The sequence below is a fragment of the Hippopotamus amphibius genome, chromosome 4, assembly GCF_030028045.1.
Source record: "Hippopotamus amphibius kiboko isolate mHipAmp2 chromosome 4, mHipAmp2.hap2, whole genome shotgun sequence".
Lineage (NCBI taxonomy): Eukaryota > Metazoa > Chordata > Mammalia > Artiodactyla > Hippopotamidae > Hippopotamus > Hippopotamus amphibius.
In genome coordinates, this window is record NC_080189.1 from 150,622,123 (window position 1) to 150,641,913 (window position 19,791).

Below are 19,791 nucleotides of genomic sequence, written 5' to 3' on the forward strand. Positions count from 1 at the left end.
GCAATGAAGAGATATATATGGGGAAAAAAACAAAAACAAAACCCAAACCATTACTTGTACTTATAATTTAAAGATCTCTCTAGTTTTTTAAGGGAGACCAGTGACATGGTAGTAATGAAGGCAGGGAACGTTTGCCGGGGGAATTACGAGCTTTAAAAATTTGAGCGTAGTGTGCAAGGGCAGAATTTCTATGTTAAAACGTGCTGATGAAAATTAAAAGTAATTACTTCCTGAGCGCATGTTTTCTGGATTTGTGCTGATTTAACACATCACATCTTGCAGGGCTGGAAGTTTTTATCCTTAAGTTTTTTTACTCTACGTTTTGTTTGTTTGTTTGTTTGTTTTTTGCTGACAAAGCAAGAGACGTTATTGGGAAGGGCTGCCTGGACGGAGAGCAGCAGTCCTTACCAGGAGGACTGCTCTGCCACGTGGCTCACAGTCTCGGGTTTTATGGTGATGGGGTTAGTTTTCCGGTTGTCTCTGGCCAATCATTCTAATTCAGGGTCCTTTCTGGTGGCGCACACAACCCCTCAGCCAAGATGGATTCCATCGAGGAGGATTCTGGGAGGTTGGTAGGACATGTGGACTGGTGTCTCCTCTCTCCTTTTGACCTTACCTGTATTTTTTCCAGTTTTCTCTACATTTTAATATTGTGATTAGCTTTTAATTTTTACTGCCAGTTAAGAGATGGGATAATCCTGATAAATTCATTTCACAGTTTATATAGTAAACACCGTTTACTGTATAGTGTAGTACATCTACTGTAGTAAGCACTGAATAAATGGTAGTTGCTGTTGTAGTTTTTAGTTTCATGTGCTTCACTGAAATCCATGTGAGATGTGTATCCCTTTCTATAGCAGTGGACACTGCAGTTCAGAGCAGTTGGGTCTTGGTCAAGGCCAACAGAAGGCTCTTTTAGGGAAGTGGTTACATTGACTTAGAATGCTCTTATCGTGGTTGACTTAGAATGCTCTTATCGTGGTTGAAGTGGGTGGTTTGGCAGCACCGTTGGTATTGGCTGGGGAGTGACACTGCTTTGTTGTGAGGCAGCAAGTGCAGCCATGTCATATCCAGGGAATTGCTACGTGTTTGTGTTCCCAACGTGCGGCGAATAGTTGGGATTGATTGTTCTGGCATTTTGTGGTGATTGTTAGAAAAATCAGTTGCCTGAAAGGAGATAGGATAGTGGACCTTAAAAATCAATGAATCTGGGGATTTATACCAATTGCTTCTAGTCAAACGGTGATGAAAAGATCCGTAATAACAGAGTTAGGAAAAGTTAATGGAAAAAAGATGGAGAAGCTTATTGCCAGTGTGTCACCAACTTTCTTCTGTGAGCTTGAGGGCAGATCAGAGTTAATAACTGTCAGTTGCCAGGACGGGCGCTATAACTTAACCAACAAAAGGGAGATCCTTTAGACTTCCTAGCCGAACCATAAATAACATGATACAGATGAAGAATAGAACAAAGAACAGGGAATTTACCCCAGGGAAAATGGTGACATTTAAACCACTCTGTTAAAGAACAACCTAAATATGTTTAACGTGTCCTGCTATGGTACACACACCTTCTAATCAAATTTTGAAGATGACATAGAAGTCCCTTTCTCGCCTTTGACAGTGCTTTTTTCAGTGCTTTTAGAGCAGCAGAGCGCACTAGCAAACTATCTAATAATGAGAAAATGAGACTTCTTGAGCTACCAAAAAGGCTTTTAAGAGTCCTTTCTAGAAATTTCTGACAAACTCAGAAGTTTTCTAATATTTTATTTGTGTCAAGAGAGTATTTCTCTAATTATAAAGCTATAGATGTACAGTTTCCATAGCATATGGATTAGAGAACTGACCTGAACTAAATAATACCTTATTCCCCATTTGTTGTCATTTCATCAAAATAAAAGCAAAAATGTTTTTCTTATTGAAGCAGAAGTAGGCATTCATCATTTGAGATTTAAAAAATGCAGATAAATGAAAGGAAGAAAATAAAAATAACTAATAATTCTGTTCATTAGAAATGATCTCTATTCAGATTTCACTTTTGAGTTGTAAAAATTCTAATCATAATAATCCAAAGTAAATGCCAAGATTTCTTTTAAAAGGGAAATTCTCTGGTGTTTTGAGGTTTTAGAGAAACCAGACACACATTAAGATATATTGTGTAAGCAAACCACAGTCGTTTCAAAATAGCTTATGCCATTTATAAAAACGTGTGTTAATTTACATGGATTTTAAAAACACAGTTCCTCATGCTTCTACTTGGTCTTCGAATCTTTTAATGCCACTACATTAATTCTTTACCTAATCTTTGGTATGTTTCTGAAGATGATCCATTATGTTCATTCTGAACCCTGATGTTACATAATTGTATGTAACTTTTTTTTTTATAAATTTATTTATTTATTGGCTGCTTTGGGTCTTCGTTGCTGCACATGGGTTTTCTCTAGTTGCTGAGAGCAGGGGCTACTCTTCATTGTGGTGCACAGGCTCCTCACTGTAGTGGCTTCTCTTGTTGTGGAGCACAGGCCCTGGCGCGTGGGCTTCAATAGTTGCAGCACATGGGCTCAATAGTTGTGGCTCACGGGCTCTAGAGCACAGGCTCAACAGTTGTGGTGCACGGGCTTCGTTGCTCCGTGGCATATGGAATCTTCCCAGAGCAGGGCTCGAACCCATGTCCCCTGCATTGGCAGGTGAATTCTCAACCACTGTGCCACCTAGGAAGTCCAATTGTATGTAACTTTTATTTGAAAAGGAAAAGTAAGGTGATGAGGACTGCCTGGGAAGAAAGGCTCGTCTGTGCTGTGATCCCACCTGAGAAGGCAGCCCTTGTGCTCCCCGCAGCGGAGTTGGAAGGCAATTGATAGGATGGCCTTCAGGGTTTTGGTTGATAGACCCTTGTGAGTCATGGAGCACCTGGCCAAGCCTCATTCCTCTTTCTGCCTTCCTTTCTCATCTCCTTTCTAACATCCTAATTTAGATCCAGAGAAATCTCTCCAAGCTTTTCTTCTCTACTGTGTTCCAGTTTTTCATGAGTCCCATCTAAAGTCAAGTAAATTCCTCTCTGGAGATGTCAGCTGTTTCTTACCAAAAACAGTTGGAAATGTCATCGTACATTGTCTTCAGTCAGATCCTCGTGACCTCTATAGGTCATGTGTTTTTGATAAATAATTGTACTAAGACAGTATTTGGATCAGTAATCTAACACTTGCAATTGATTAAGTCTCCATAGCTTGGTTTTCCTTTTTTTTTTTTTTTTAAATTTTTTGGCCGCACCTTGCCCACAGTTTGTGGAATCTTAGTTCCCTGACCACAAATCAAACCTGGGCCCTTGGCAGTGAGAGCAGAGAGTCTTAATCGCTGGACCTCCAGGGAATTCCCTGGTTTTACTTTTGATTTACATTTTTTAGAAGCTCTAGGAAATTCTTCAGTAAATAAAAAATTGTTATATTTTATTGAATTGTTTGTTAATAAGTCTTCACTGTTAGAAACGTCTGAGACAAATAGTTATTCTAAGGTGTCGACTTTTTTTTTTTTTTACAAATACCAATTTTTTTCTACAACTTTAATGTGGAGTATAGTAGATCTCACATGCCAGTCTAGTCCAGGAACATTTCTTGATTCTCTGGTTATCAGTTTGTTACCTATTATTTTGCTTTTAAGTTCTCTCCCCAACATTCAATAACTTATATTTAATATTGAATGGCAATGAGCGGTGCTCAGAGACATTCTTATCAAAATTCAAGGTATTACCCGAATAATGCTTAAAGGACTATTTGAGTGAGATGCTGTTTTATATTAAGTACACTCCTGTAATCACATCTACCTCTAGATTCAAGTGATAGGACATGCCTTCTCCTTTGCTTCCATACAATGTATGCAGCACCTTCTGCATACATTTCTTAGAAGAGTTCACTCAGTATGTGTTCATCTGTCATTCTCAGAAGATTGAATTCCTTGAGAGCAGCATATAGCATATATAAATGCTTGCTGAATAAATGAAGTGAAAAAAGGAATTAATGAAATCTGGCTAAGTTTTAGCTAGCTCTAGCTATCTCTGTGAGGTACCAACCTGTATTGGCTAAGAGCATGGACTCTTGAAACCAAAATCACCTGGGTTCAAATCTTAGCTCCGTAATTTATTAGTTGTGTGTCCTTAGACAACTGTATATGACATTTGTGCATCTCAGTTTTGTCTTTTCAACAATGGGATAATTACGGTACTTAACTCATACAATTGTGCTTAGAATAGTACCTATATATAGTAAGTGCTATATAAATGTTTGCTACTATTGTTATTATCCTTTTATTTAATAGCCCTGGCATGAAATAGTGGGTGCCATTAGGAAATTAATTCTGGAATTCAGTTTTTCTCCCATCATCATGAAAAAGTGCTTTGCCTTCACTTTGGGTTCTGGAGCTCTCAGTATGGGAAGGGGTAGGGGAGGTCTTCAGCATACCAACAACTGAAGACATTTGTACCTTTATCAGTCATCAGGCTGCACAGGCTCATTGAACTAACAAAAAGCTTTTTATTTTGGTTAGAATTGTATCACCTCAGTATAGGAACAATATTACCTCAGGCAGGCTCTGATTCATCTTATTTCAGAGGATGAAACAAATTAATTATTAATTAATTAACATATTAATTAATAAGCATAGTTTATTTGGTAGGTAAAATCTTTAACAACAGTGATCCATGGGATAGATGATGATAAAGGAGTTTTGGATGATAAACAGAGTGGGAAGACAGGATTGAAAGATTTTTGAAGTCTGGCTCTAGCATTAGCTGTTTAATGATTTTTGTTCTTTTCATGTTTTTAAGTGGTCTGTTGGATATGATTGATTGTATCTAGCTCTGGGCCTCAGGTTTATTTAATTTTTAGTCCCCCCCCAACTTTTTATTGTGAAGAATTTCTAATATACAGCAAAGTTAAAGGATTTAATAGTGAACACTTACATACTCAACACAGATTCTGCCATTATTGTTTTGCTATACTTTGTTGATCACGTATCTGTACACTTATCCATTCCTCTATCCATCCCCTGATACATTTTATGTTTTCATATATTTGGTTAGGTTTATTTTGCTAAGAAGGTCATCTGTCTGGGAGAAGTCAATGATTTATTCTCAGCCCCTAGAATACTAATAGTGGCATAGACATACATGAAGCAGTACTTTTAAAGAGTTGCTCAGTAAGAATTACTCTGCTGGAAGGATTCCTTAAGAGTCAGAGTGGGAGTAGAGAAAGAAATGTGTAGGTGACAAAATAAGGACTTGGGAAAATAATTCAATATAATAGATAACCCATGAAAACATCCTTTTTGATATAGTTTTTTAGTTTCATTTTGCAAACTGTGCAGACCCAGTTCTTATTGTTTCCAGTAAATGGCAACAATCATGGAGCAGAAAAGGAACTAAGTTAAAAGAAAAGTTTTGAAGAAAATCCTTGTACGTTGAAGCTAATAGTATAATACACACAAATGCCTAAGAAACCAGTTTGTGTCAGCTTTACATCCTCTGGGCAAGTTATGGAATTATAATTGCATAGCTTTCCTTTTCACCGCTAGTATAGAATCCACAATGCTAGCTCTTGTGGAGTTCTGCCTGCAACTCTAAAGAGCCTGAATAGGTCATAGGGCAAAATCTTGATTATGATTCAAAAAAGAAGGCGTAGTCACTTTGTTCCACATGAACTAGGCAAACACTCACTAGAAAGCTGTGATTCTTTTGGAGGGCAGTTTCTGGTTGCTGTTGTTTTCTGGCAATACATGTTTACTGGAAATGCAGAGCTGCAGAGTTACTAATGAGCATTTATCCCTTTTATTTTTAGTTCACTTCTTTAACTGAGATGGACATGATATAATCTGCTTTGAGTCTAAGGATGGCATCTAGTCCCGTGCTTCCCACTGAAGATGAACAGGCTTCCTTGGGCATCGATGATCTCCATTTTTCATTGCAAGGTAATTAAGATTGGGTGGGGTAACACCCGTGGCAACTGTGGGACCCTCACTCTCATCTATTCACAAATTGTATTGCTTTCTGTCTCTCTTATGGTAAAATATATATACATATATCTATATTTTTCCAATTGTAGTATCTTTCAATATACTTCAGTGTCTTTATTGCTATCTCAGCTACTTAGGAAAGTAAGGAATATCTGGAAGGAATTTGGTATCTCGGTTTCTCAGTTTGAGTGCATGTGTTTTATTTGCAATGAAAATTAAATATTAACCACAGTTCGCTTGGCATTGTTTGTACTTATTTTACATCTTTTTGTATAGCCTCTTTTATAAAAAGGAATAGTAGTAATATTAAGAGTGAACTTTCAGTTACATGAATTGTGTGCATTTATGCAAATAAGTACTGTCCATATTTTTTTTTAATGTTTCTTGGCAGTATTTGTTATGTACTTTGAAAATTCATTAGCCACTAGGCCTTACACCTCTGTTGCAAATCTTGGAGCTGAGTAATGTCAACTAGTGTAGAAGAAACAAGGCTGTGGCCAGTCTTTGAAAATGCTTATGTAACTGTGTATTTTAAAGTAGTTTAAAGATTATTAACAGTATCATGTAGCATTCTTAGAATGTTACTTAGAAACCATAGTTTTGAGTCACTTATTTTTTTATTTTTAATTTATTATTAAAAGAATTGAAGTTAATAGACATACAACATTATATTAGTTTCAGGTGTAAAATATAACAATTCAGTATTTCAGTAGGTTGTGAAGTGATCACTACAATAAGTCTAATTAACATCTGTCACCATACATAGTTACAGAATTTAAAGATTTACTGACTCAGCAACTTTCAAATAAGCAATACAGTATTATTAACTACAGTTACCATGCTGTGCATTGTATTCACTTGTGTCATGTATCAGAAAGATCCCCGAAAGACTTTCTTTCTGATATCTCTTTTTAATTAAAAATGGTTTTGAATGATTAGCTTCTTGACTTTGGGGTCAGTGGCTTTTAAAAATAAATATCATGTAATTTGTATAGACTCCAGAAACATATGTTGAGGGCTAGTACTTGAAGCAAGAATTTAAAAAATTCTCAGTAAGTGCATTTTTATGATGTCATATACTTGTCATAAGTAGTTTGAATCAAATTTTCATTCATCTGAAAAAACCCAATGTTCTTATCTTTCTCTGAAGTTTTGGTTGCATGCGAGTAGTAACTCATGTGACCTAAAGTTTATTAGGAAGATAGTGCATCAGTAAATGGTCAGCTAAATCTAATTTCTTTCTCCCTCCCTCCCTCCCTCCTTTCCTTCTTTTTTTCCTGAATCATTTGATCCTGACATTTATGTTTGTTTGTATGTATTCATTTAGTTTTTTTCTTACAGTTTTATTGAGATGTAATTGACACACAGCACTGCATAAGTGTAAGGTGTGCAGCATAATGACTTGACTTACATACGTCACGAAATGATTATCACAATAAGTGCAGTGAACATCCATCATCTCATATAGGTACAAAATCGAAGAGAGAGAAATTTTTCCGTGTGATGAGAATTCTTCACAGATTGTAACTAAACTTATTATGGTGATCCTTTTGAAATGTATAGACATATTTAGTCCCTGTGTTATGTAACAGGAACTAATATAGTGTTGTAGGTCAATAATACTTCAAAAACAACCAACCAACCAGACCTGCAAACTCATAGGAAAAGATGAGATTTGTGGTTACCAGAGATGGTGGTGGTGATGGTGGTGGTGCAGTTGGCTGAAAGCAGTCAAAAGGTGCAAACTTCCAGGTAAATCTAATTTCTTGTGCTGGCTCTGCCACTTACCAGCTTTTTGAACTTGGAAAAGAGACTATCTTTTTTGAGTCTCAGTTTTCTCCTGTTTAGATTATGGGTGATAATGTCTATATTGCACCTGTGCTTTGAAGATGAACCATGATGCAGGCAGGGGGCTTAGCATAGTGCCTGCCTGACAGAGTAGGAGCTCAATAAAGGCATCGTAATTTCTATGTATATATTACAGTTTTAGTCTTTGTCCCAGAGGATTTCTGGTTCAGGAGCACATAGCTAGAGTAGAAACTGCATGGCGGATAGGAAAAAATTGTAAACCAAAAGTCTGGTTTTCATTGTTTTTTTTTTTTTTTTTTTGACATTTCTATTCAGTGGCTTCCCATCACACATGGGATAAAGTCTAGACTTCTTGGTGTGGCTCTCAGGCACTTCCTGTCTGCTGCTCCCCTTTCTCTCTGCCCTCATCGCCCACAGGCACCCTGTGCTCGTGCCCCATAGTTCCCTGAGAGGTGGTATTCCCCTGCTTGTGTGCTTTTGTTCAGGTGGTTCCTCCTGCAGCGCCCCTGCCTCCTCCTCCTCCTGCTGGAAGAGTCCAGCTCATCCAGCCCTCCTCTGTCCCTGTTCATCCCAAACTCAGCCAGACTCAGCCTCCTCCACGAGCCCCACTCTTTCTTTGGCTGAGATTCACGCTTTCTCTTCTGTTCTCCCACAGTACCTATTTTAGCACTTATAATAATATTATAGGTGTTATATTTAAAAATGTTTTCTTCCCTACTGCAGAGTTTTATGTAGCTGGCTCTAGCTTACACAGCACCCTTATGTACATTATCTCATTTGGTCCTTACAATCATGTTGTAAGGTGGATATTTTTATCTTCAAGATACAGAGAAGGAAGCTATGGCTCACAGAGATGGAATTATTCTCCCAGAGTCACACAGCTGGTGAGCAGCACAGCTGGGTTTTGACCCAAAGGATAGTTTTCTTTCCACTGCACCACACCCACACTCTGACATAGTTCAAAGAACAATTTGAAAGAGGGAATTTCCCGAACAACTTTCTCTGGAAAGTGCACGTAAATCTTAGCCTTGTCCTAGTTAATCTGTAGCAAACTTTTATTTTTGTAATTTTTAATTTTTATAGCAATCTTTCACATCCTGAATATGGATGGGCATTTTCAAGTGACATTAATCTCAGGTTCACTAGTAGCTCAAAATAATTAGCAAGTGACTGATAAGTGAGTGTTTTCTTAAAGCATGTTTTGAATTATGCTGGGTTATACAATCTGCTTTACAGTAGGAGATGAGTATGGAATGTTTGGCAATGGAAATGTGATATACATGTACTGCCAGTGTGAATGATATTCCTTCATGGTCTCTTTAGGGGAATGTGGTGCTGGATGCATTGCTCTATAGCGGGAGAGGTGGAAAGCCAATACTGTAATGTAATTTTACACTGGGTGAGAGCTGCTCACATTAGCCAAATACCCTCAACCGAGGAGTTCCCATGACTGTAGAATGGCAGGCTTAACTGTGAAATGAATGAATTTCCCAAAGTTAAGTTCTATATTGTTATCAGCAGATTTATAATGATTCTTTTGGCCTGCGCTGTTGAAAGAAAGAAAGAAAGAAAGAAAAGAGGGAGGGAGGGAGGAAAGAAAGAAGGAACTTGTATGTATTTCTGAAGTTAACTTTGGTTTCATTGCAAGATTATTAGCTATATACACAAAAAATTGATAGACAACATTATGAATATTGGCTACTACCGAACTGCAGGCTGTTGGCAGTGGTGTTAAAAGCATTTGGCTTTGTACACTATGTAAGCAGACTTTTATTTTACAAAATTCACGTGTGTAGCGATCTTTGGAGTAATATGAGTTAGAGACTTTGTGTAATATGAGAGACTCAGGATGACTGCTCATAAAAAGTTTTTTTCTCCTCATTTCAGAATCTTTTTAAAAGGAAGAAAGAGGCCTATTTAACTAATAATGCCTATTTTATTTTAGTCAAAAACTTATATAAGGTGAGACGGTTATGGCCATACCTTGACTGAGAATAATATGCTCAAGAAAAGATTAAAACATCTGCATTGAAATGTGGTGAATCGTTGTTGATATGCTATGAAAACAGGTATCTTATGTGTGCAGGGCCAACAGGCATCAGATCTAAGCAATCTGGCAGTGCTTTTCTGAAATTCATAGAGCAAGACAGTAAACATTATTTATTGTTCATCATTTGTGTGATCTTTGAGAAAATGTTTATGAAGGGATTTTTAAAAAATTAATTTACTTAGTTGGCTGCGTTGAGTCTTTGTTGCTGTGCATGGGCTTTCTCTAGTTGCCGCACGCAGGGGCTGTTATTTGTTGCGGTGCATGGGCTTCTCATTGTGGTGGCTTCTCTTCTTGTGGAGCATGGGCTCTAGGCGTGTGGGCTTCAGTAGTTGTAGCACGTGGGCTCAGTAGTTGTGGTTCGTGGGCTCTAGAGCGCAGGCTCAGTAGTTGTAGTGCACTGGCTTAGTTGCTCCGTGGCATATGGGATCTTCCAGGACCAGGGATCAAACCCACGTCCCCTGCATTGGGAGGCAGATTCTTAACCACTGCGCCACCAGGGAAGTCCCTTTATGAAGGGATTTTTAAGGGCCCTTTTAGTAGAGAGATATTTATGTTCTCTTAGTCTAGTGAAGATAGTAGCATTGAAATGGTTGGATTTGGGGGAGGTAAAAGAAATGGCATTTGTGAATTTGAGCAATTTGAGCAGATTAATGTAAAAAATGGAATTTATTTTAGTTTAGTGCATTTTGTACTGCTGTGGATGGTCCACATTTTAAATAAATTATATGTATGAAAGTTTAAGCTATTAAAATGATAAATAAATGGTTGCTTTTAAGAATTACTTACTTTACTGAGGTTTCCATTATAGAATTTCTTTTTATCTTTCCATTGGATTTCTTACCTTGCCAAATAATAGGTGCTTCCTTCCCTTTTATCCTAAGAGAATAGTAACTACGTGTTTTGTCTGAAATCACATCTCTGCTAAGCTCTTCAGGGGGGAAAGGTTTGTTCAGAGAACAATTCTTTGATGTGATTATGGAAGCAGTAAAGGGTAAAGTTGGATAATACCACAGAGTTTTCAGGTTGGAAGGGACTTTCTTTGCCATTCCATTTAATTTGAGACCAAAGGAGGAATCCCTTCAGTAGTATTTCTGAGATGAAGATCCTTGAGGGAGTTGAATTCAAGCCCAAGAAGTTTGGGGATTTTGCTTTTAGGCAGCTGGTAGCTGTTGGGTCTTGGGAATGAGAGGACAGGGTCCATGGTTAGAGTTGTGCCTTAGGAGATGAGTCTGAGTTTTGGGGTATAGGAAGACTTGAAAGGGGTGAGAAAGTGACATTGGAGAAACTGATTAGAAAGCTTTGCAAATATCTGAGTGTTGGGTAATGCTGGCCTGGATTTGAGTGATAGGGGTGAGTAGGAAAGTATGAGACAGATAAGAAACCGTTAAGGTGCAAGACTCAATAGGACCTGCAACTATTGACTATGGATAATAAGGTGAAGAAGCTCCAAGGTTAGAAGCTGAGCTTCTTGAGATAATAGTGGTCCAAAGTATTAACTTCCTTTTTATTTAGCGTGTTTTCACCAAGTATTTTAATAGCATCAACTAATAAGACCATTAAATACTATTTTATATCAATGTGCTTAAAATAAATTGTTGTAGTTATAAGGTCCTGTTTTCAAAGAAACTCTTGAGAACTGCCTATGTCATGAAAAGCTTAAAAGCACGACACAGGTAGAGGACCCATTTGAAAGTCAAATTAATAATGAGTGAAATTGACACTTGGAATTGATATGATATTTTAAATCGACTATACCTCAATTTAAAAAATGAGAGAAATTGACTGACTAGCCTGACTCATCTTGTAATATTTTAAGTGGCAGCTATGGCAATTTTGACCTATTTTGGACACTGTATATTTCAGATTGAAGGGTTTTTGTTTGTTTGATTTGATGTGGACCATTTTTAAAGTCTTTATTGAATTTGTTACAACATCGCTCTGTTTTATCTTTTGGTTTTTTCGGCTGTGAGGCATATGGAATCTTAGCTCCCCGACCAGGAGTTGAACCCAAACCCCCTGCATTGGAAGGCAAAGTCTTAATGACAGGACTGCCAGGGAAGTCCTGATTTAGGTTGTTTCTTTTTAACACATAAATGTAAAATTTTTTTGGCCGTAAAAGGACACAATAAATTTACATACCAGGAGCACCTTATTTTGTTTTCAGCAATGAAGTAGGCCAGTGGTACCTCATGAGAACAACAGCATCCGAATACCGAATGTTATCATCAATTAGACAAAGGACTAGGAAGGAGTGTGTGTTCTGCTACCTTTGCCACCACATGAGGAGTTAACTTCCATGCAGTCCTGCCAAAATGCTGGTGAATGGTTAGCCATCTACATGAACCTGTATAAAACCATGTCCAGTCAAGTTACTGTGTTGTTTCAAACAATGCTCATATGTTTTATTTAGTGCTGTTATCTTCTAGATGACATATTTTAAAAGATTAAAAAGCCCTTTATGCCTTCTGGGTAAACATTGCTTGGTAGGGCTGAGAGGTGAAATGAGAGTCGCTGTAGTTACTCCATTTAAATTTATTCATAATTTACTGAGTATCCATCTGAAGGGAGGCTTTCAATTTATGTATTATTTTTAATAATATTAGAAAATATTTGTGTCCATTGGGTTAGATTACATCATAATTATGTGATGTAATGGTGAACTTTATTCAGTTGTTCAGTAAATACTGGTTGTCAACCATAGGTAGGGTGTTAAGGATACAAAGATGAATAGATTGAGCACCTTCAAGAGGCATGTAGTCCAGCTGTGCTTTTGCCTGTTGATGTCATGTGAAAGTGAATCAACAAGTAAGACAAATAAGAACTTCCCTGGAGTTTGTTTTCTTGATGAGCTCTCTGTAATTGTTCCTTATCCTGGAGTTTCCTTTCATCTTTGGACATCTCTTGCTCTAATAAGCCATGTGAATTCATCTAAGTGTGTGTTAGGTTCTCAGCATAGGAAATCTTGCATCTTTATTGCCAATGAAATTTCTGACATGTTTTAGGCTTTCAATAAACAACTGTGTAATGAAAAAATGAATGGCCATTCCAATATAAAAATGTCTATTAGGAGTTTGGGACTGACACAGACACACTACTACATATAAAATAATCAACAAGGGCCTACTGTATAACACAGGGGACTCAATATTCTGTAAACACTTATATGAGAAAAGCTAGAAAAGATGGACATATATGTATGTATAACTGAATCACTTTGCTGTACATCTGAAACTAACACAATATTGTAAATCAACTATACTGCAATATAAAGTAAAAATTAAATTTAAATTAAAAAAAGAAAAAATATATAAAGTACCCCAAATTAGAAAAATTGTTCTGTGTTCAGGAAAATCAGAGAGGATGGAAACATAGATTTCTTTAGACCCAAGGCAGTGAGGTATGTATATGTTGTTTAGGGGGGCTCAACAGTGTTTCACTGTTGTGTTTCAGAGAGAAATTCTATTCTACCTTATGACAGTGAGTGAATGAAACTGAAGTCTGAGAAAGAGGAGTGGATTTAATAAAATGCTTCTGGGTAGAATTTCTGCCCTTTTGCACCCAGGTCCCCAGTGTGGGATTTTGATGGAAATGATGAATGAAAAGTAAGAAATATGCAGACAGTATTTTTTCTCCTCTAACCAAGGTAGACTGCTTCATTATTATGAATAAAAGCAAATCATCTCTAGGTTTTGTTTTTGTTTTTGTTTTTTGGCCAATTAAGGTGATTATTACACCCAAAGAAAAAATCAAATTATAGTCTTTTACCAGCTATCAGTGCTGTACTGTCCTTTCAAAAAAGCTTCCAGAAAGTTCCTGATATCATAGTAGCTGATACTGTCTTTTGCTGTTTTTTTGAAGGATTATTTGCCTTCATATCGTAAAGCTTCATAATCTTAAAAATATGCCAATTAAATGAAAAACAAAATAGTTCTGTAAGCAGTGGTGTTTGCAGTGAACAGTGTTTTTCAGAGAAGGTAGTTTTTTTGTTTTTTTCTTAGGTTGTATATGCGGTTTTGTCTTCTGGGAACTTTGGTCCTGTTTTTGCCAGGAGTTTGGGGATAAGCTTACTTTATTCTGGGTCAGTTACGTTTTAAAAAGTAGGGCAAGATAAATCCAGGGTCATGTAGAGTCCTGTTAAAGTAGGTTAACAAAGATCTCATTCATTCCTTATAGAAATCAGAATCCTTTTTAATTAGCCCCATGGGAGGTACAAGATTTTTTTCTGAGCTTTGTGTGTGTGTGTGGGGGGGGGGGCGGCGGTAATTGTTCAGAGCTTGAAGCAGTAAATTAAGAAAAATAAAACTCAACATAATTTCCCCTTGGAAATGGGAAAGTTTGAAGTAAATATAAGAGATTAATTTGTAACCATTTGGTGGGTTTACTGTGTGATTTTATACTCTAAAAATCAGAGGTCCTTCTAATGTGCCTCTTTGAGAGATTACTTCCCTCATCTGGTTTCAGCACTGGTGATTATAATTTCCGCAAATGGCTCCATCTTTCTAAAACGTTTAGCAAGGAAATTTGATAAAAGATAACTGTAGTTGTTCTCAGTATGTATGAGAGCTGAAGTTTACTAATAACCACAGGTATTTTTAGAGTCATTTAAAAATGGTAGATAAAAGGCTACTACGTATGATTTATTAGAGAAATGGAATGTTTGAAGTTCTCAATGTGTATATCTTTACGGGAGAGAGATGAGATTCTGGGTAAATAATCTCTCCTGGTCATTGATGATCTATGAGGCAACATGTGTTGAATGAGCATAGGAAGAAAACAGGAGAAGAACAGCCACACGCAGTTGCTGCCTGCCTCTAGGGTGGAGCAGCACCCACGGGTCAGGCCTTGGTCTTTTCTGTCTTTGCTGCACAGGGGACTACCAATTACATGGGCAGCGAAATGTTACAAGATCAAGAGCACCTGGCTCAAATACAGAACACAAACAGCCCTTCTCAGATGTGAGTAACATGTAAGGTCTTTCCCAGATGTTGGCGTTGTTGGCCCATCTTCACTTAAAAAGGCTGTTCATGGTGGAAACTAGTTCTGCTGTGTGTCTCTGTCTGCCTCAGTCTGAATGTTTACTCGGCAGAACTTCCAGGGTGGCTTGATGTCTTCAAAACACAGTATTTCGAAAGTACAGTTGAATTCACACTTAACCGCTTCATCACATGTGACAGATAAATCTGTTCGTTGACATATTTGTGCAGCGTGTTTCCTGAGACCCCACCTTGTATCAAGCCCTGTTTTGGGCTGAGAGGTTACTGAGGTGCCCAGCTCCAGCAAGCTTCATATGCCCATGATGCTTGCATTTCAGTTGGAGAGACAAAGAATAAATAATCAAGAAAAATATCAAATGTTAAAGGTGGATTTATGCAGTGGTTACTTGGGTGTCCTCTTTAGATCTGGTGATCAGAGAAGGATGAGGCGACACTTAAGGAGCGATGGAATAACACAATGGAGCTGCCTTACGAAGGACTAGGAAAGAGCATTTCAGTCTGAGGCAGTGGCTCAAGGAAGAGCTCAAAAATAGAAACAAACCAGGTGAATTCATGGAGCAAAGGGAGCCTAGTGTGGCTGGATTGTGGTGGGCAAGGGGTGGTGTGATTTGTATTGGAGAGCAAGGCAAGGCAGAGGTGGATTGGGCAGGGATTCATCAGCTCTAAGCTAAGGTGTGTGGATGGGAAAGAAACCTTTGGAAAATTTAATCAAGGGAGTAACATGATCTGACTTATATTTTCCACTCTGGCTGCTGGGTAGAGAGGGGATTATCTGGGAGTGGGAGGGGAAGCAGGAAAGCCAGTTAGGATGCTTTTGTTGTAGCCCAGGTGAGATATCATAGTATTTTGGACTGGGATGGTAGCAATGGGATGAAGAACCATGGATTTTTTTTTTTTTAATAAATAAATAAATTTACTTATTGGCTGTGTTGGGTCTTTGTTGCTGCACACGGGCTTTCTCTAGTTGTGGCGAGCAGGGGCTACTCCTCATTGTGGTGCACAGGCTTCTTATTGAGGTGGCTTCTCTTATTGTGGAGCACGGGCTCTGGGCGTGTGGGCTTCAGTAGTTGCAGCATGTGGGCTCAATAGTTGTGGCTCGCGGGCTCTAGAGCGCAGGCTCAGTAGTTGTGGCACATGGGCTTAGTTGGTCTGCGGCATGTGGGATATTCCTGGACCAGGGCTTGAATCTGTGTCCCCTGCATTGGCAGGTGGATTCTTACCCACTGTGCCACTAGGAAAGTCCCTGGAACCATGGGTTTTTTTTTTTTCTCAAAGAATGTCTGTGAATTTTGTGATGTGTAGGAGGAGTAATAGGAGAAATTCAGGATAATTTTTAAATTTTTGCCTTGAGCAGTTGAGTAGCTGGTTATGGAATTTATTGCGATGAAGAAGATTGGTAGATAAACAAGTTGTGGGGAAAATCAGGCATTTATTTTTGTCATGATAGATATGAGATGCTTATTTGATATCAAAACGGAGATATCAAGTAGACAGTTGCATGTCAGGATTCAGAGTTCTAGAGAGAGGTGTAGATTTGACAGCCAAGAGCATATGGCTGGTATACTTACATTTAGGTCTTTTAGTGTTCAGAGGTCAAGCAGAAGAGGAGGAGCAAGCAGAGAACACTGAGAAGGAGTAGTCAAGGCCAAAGAAGGAAAACCAGGCAAGTGAGATAGCCTGGAAACCCCTAGATGAAGATATTTCAAGAAGGGGGTATGGTCAACTGTATTGAGTAGAGAAATAGCCACTGGATTGGGCTCAGAGAGTCAGTTGGTGGCTGTAACATATTCACCACACTCAGGTGGTGGAGATGGAGGCCTGACTGGAGTGGGTTGAGGAGAGAATGGAAGGTGAGGGTATAGAGGCAGTGGCTTAATCAACATTTCAAGAAATTTTGCTGATATCAGGTACATGTGGAAGGGAAATGTAGGATATTTTTAAGGTAAGAGCTACTACTCCATTAACTGTTATGCTTTTCCAAAATATAGGTTCATTTATTCCTAGAGCCCCATTCATTTATTTGTTCTTTCATTATTCAACGAGTGTTTTTAAATACCTGTAGTGTATAAGACACTATGCCAGACATAGGGATGGCACATAGAGTGTGCTGTCCTGAAACATAGTATGATGTGTGCTGCAAGAGACGGGTGGCACGGTGCTATAGAAGTACAGAGTAGGAGTACCTCACCCAGACTTGGGAGTCAGGGAGAGCTTCCCACAGGAAGTCTTTATAAGCTTAGACCTAAAATGTGTTAACAGATGAGCAGGCTGAAGATAGAAAGAGTGCTCCAGGCAGTGGTGACGGCATATAAAAGCCAGAAGATGAGGCTGAACATGGTGCATGCAAGGAAGTGGATGTTGAGTGAGACCGAGCATTAGAGTTTGAAGGAGAGTGTGAAAAGATGAGGTCATGTAAATGTATAGGTGTTTGAAATTTTTCTTAAGACCAAGGGGAAGCAACTGAAGGATTCTGAGTAGAAACAAATTCAGAACTGGTGATTTAGAAACCACCTCAGGGGTACTGTGGAATGTGGTCTTATGGGACTGAGTGTGGAGACAGGAAGACCAGTTTAAGTCTGTCATGGTGGTCCAGCTGAGAGATAACGGTGTCCTGATCTAGGAGGTGCCAGTACAGATAGAGAGAAATGGATATTCAGAGGCATCTAATAGGTACAATTTTCAGGGCTTTTGTTTTTTAATTTTTATATTCTTTCTTTCTTTCTTTCTTTTTAAAATTTTTATTGGCGTATAGTTGATTTACAATCTTGTGTTATTTCAGGTGTACAGCAAAGTGAATCAGTTATATATATACATATATCCACTTTTATTTTTTTTAAAGATTCTTTTTCCATACAGGCCATTATAGAGTATTGAGTGCCTATACTTTAGGTCCTTATTAGTTATCTGTTTTCTGTATAGTGGTGTGTATATGTCAATCCACATTTATTCCTCCCCCCCTTATTCCCTGGTAACTATACATTTGTCTTCTACATTCTGTGACTCTACTTCTGTTTTGTAAATAAGTTCATTTGTACCCTTATTTTTTTAAGATTTCACATGTAAGTGATATCATATGAAAAAATTTTATTTTCAGCTTTCTTGAGGTAATTATGAGAACTTTTTGATTGACTGGGTAGGGGAAAGGGAAGGAGAAGGAAGTAGCAAAGATGACTCAGGATTATTCTTGGGCAAATGAGCAGAGAAAAAATGCAGGAGAACAACTTTGGTGGGAGAGAAAGCTGGTTGAGATGGTAACTCAGTTCTGGAAATGTTGAGTTTGAAGTGTCCCTGGAATAAGTAAGTGGATATAACCCAGAAGGTGGTGGGATAAACATACACATGGCTCAGGGGAAACAGACACCTGGGCTGAAGGTACAGATTTGGAAGTGGTTAGTATATAAATGGTAATTGGTTCCCTGGGAGTAGATGAAAAATACCTAGAGAAAGAGAAGAAGGGCCTAGGCAGAACATTCCAGAGATAGAAACAGCAAAACAAGCCCATAATAGGGCCTCGGCAGGGGTGTCCAGAGAAGTAGAAAGAAAACCAGCTGAGTGTGGTATCGTGGAACCCTAAGAAAGAAAATATTTCAAGAAGGAGAGGGTAGTAAACACTATCAGAAGTTTCAAGAGTCCAAAAAATACGGAGCCGTATCCGTGAGATTTAGCGAAGGGTATGTTACGAGTGGCCCAGCTGAGAGCTAAGTGGAGTGGCTGGGGTGGAAGCCAGCTTTTCGTGGGTTGAGAGTTGAGTGGTAGGTGAAGAAGTGAAGACAGCCAGGGTAGACAACTGTTTCAAGACGTTTGGGTTTGAACAGGAGGGGACAGATAGGGTGGTCGCTGAAGGGGCCATAGATCTGGCATTTCTGCTGATTTTTCACTTTAATGAAAAGAACATGGATTTTGGTATCAGACACTTCTGGATCTGAATTTCTCTCTCACCAGATGTGACATGTAGAGCAGAGTATCCAGGACACAGTAGACTATCAATAAGTGCTTATTGAATGAGTAACTGAAAGTCCTTCCTCTTCTGGGAGCTACTGTTTTCTCATTGACAAAAGGCCTGCTTGACCACTTGACTAGAAGCTCTAATGAAATAGTGTCATTGTTCCTGACCCCTGAGTCCTCCTTCCTGCTGGACGTGGCTTGTTTCAGCAAGCCTTCTGAGCCCCTCCAAGCGTGTCTCAGGATACCCATAAGTTAGAGTAGATTTACATTGAGTTACATTATGTTAATATCCCAGAGTTTATTATTTCATTACTGTTTTTGCCAGGCCCTTCTTATTCCATTGTGTTGTTTCAAGAATAAGTCACACATGTAAACCAGTCTAATTGCTTTCACGAGGGGTTTCTCAGCGTGAGCTATGTGAACCCCCTCAGTCAGGATCTCTGGGAACTGGGGCTCAGAACCCTGCCCTTAAACCATGACCCTGAGTGATTCGCTGGCATTCAAAAGTGTAGGAATCCTAGATTTGTAATCACAGCATGGATCTCCTTCGTGCAGTCTGGCTCTTTTGCTTTCAGAAGTCAGAGGTGCTTGGAATGCTGCCCCAGTGGAAGGTGTTTAGGCTCACACCTTGATTTTCACAAGAAAAATGCTTGCAGTGTTAATGTGGTTGGTCAAAGGTGGTAAGGAGTAAGAAATATGTGCTAAAAGAAATGCAGTCATTTCTGTGATTTATTCATTCCACAGATGTGTATTGAGCAACTCAGGTGAGTGAGAAGAGGGTAAGAGAGAGGAGAAGCAAATAGCACCCCAGATCCTAGGCATTTTATCTGTAATGTGGGCTCATTTCCATGTGCTAGAAATACAAGATTTGCTTACGCAGGGAGCCAGGAGCTATGTTCCATGGGGCTGGAAACAAAAGCCTCAGTGTAAAAGTCTCAGGTGTTTGCATAAGGGTGTGGTTGCCTCATGTGGTGACATGACCTTGCTGGATCC

General features: G+C 38.7%; 1 protein-coding gene across 1 annotated transcript in view; it reads left to right on the top strand.

Annotated features, from left to right (window-relative positions):
* SYNE2 (spectrin repeat containing nuclear envelope protein 2) overlaps positions 1–19,791 on the top strand; it is a 307,058-nt gene that overhangs the window by 43,829 nt on the left and 243,438 nt on the right. Inside the window, exon 2 of the mRNA XM_057730439.1 lies at positions 5,826–5,955. Coding sequence (XP_057586422.1) covers positions 5,877–5,955 — 79 coding nt within the window. The 5' untranslated portion in view covers positions 5,826–5,876. The remainder of the gene's footprint in view (positions 1–5,825; positions 5,956–19,791) is intronic.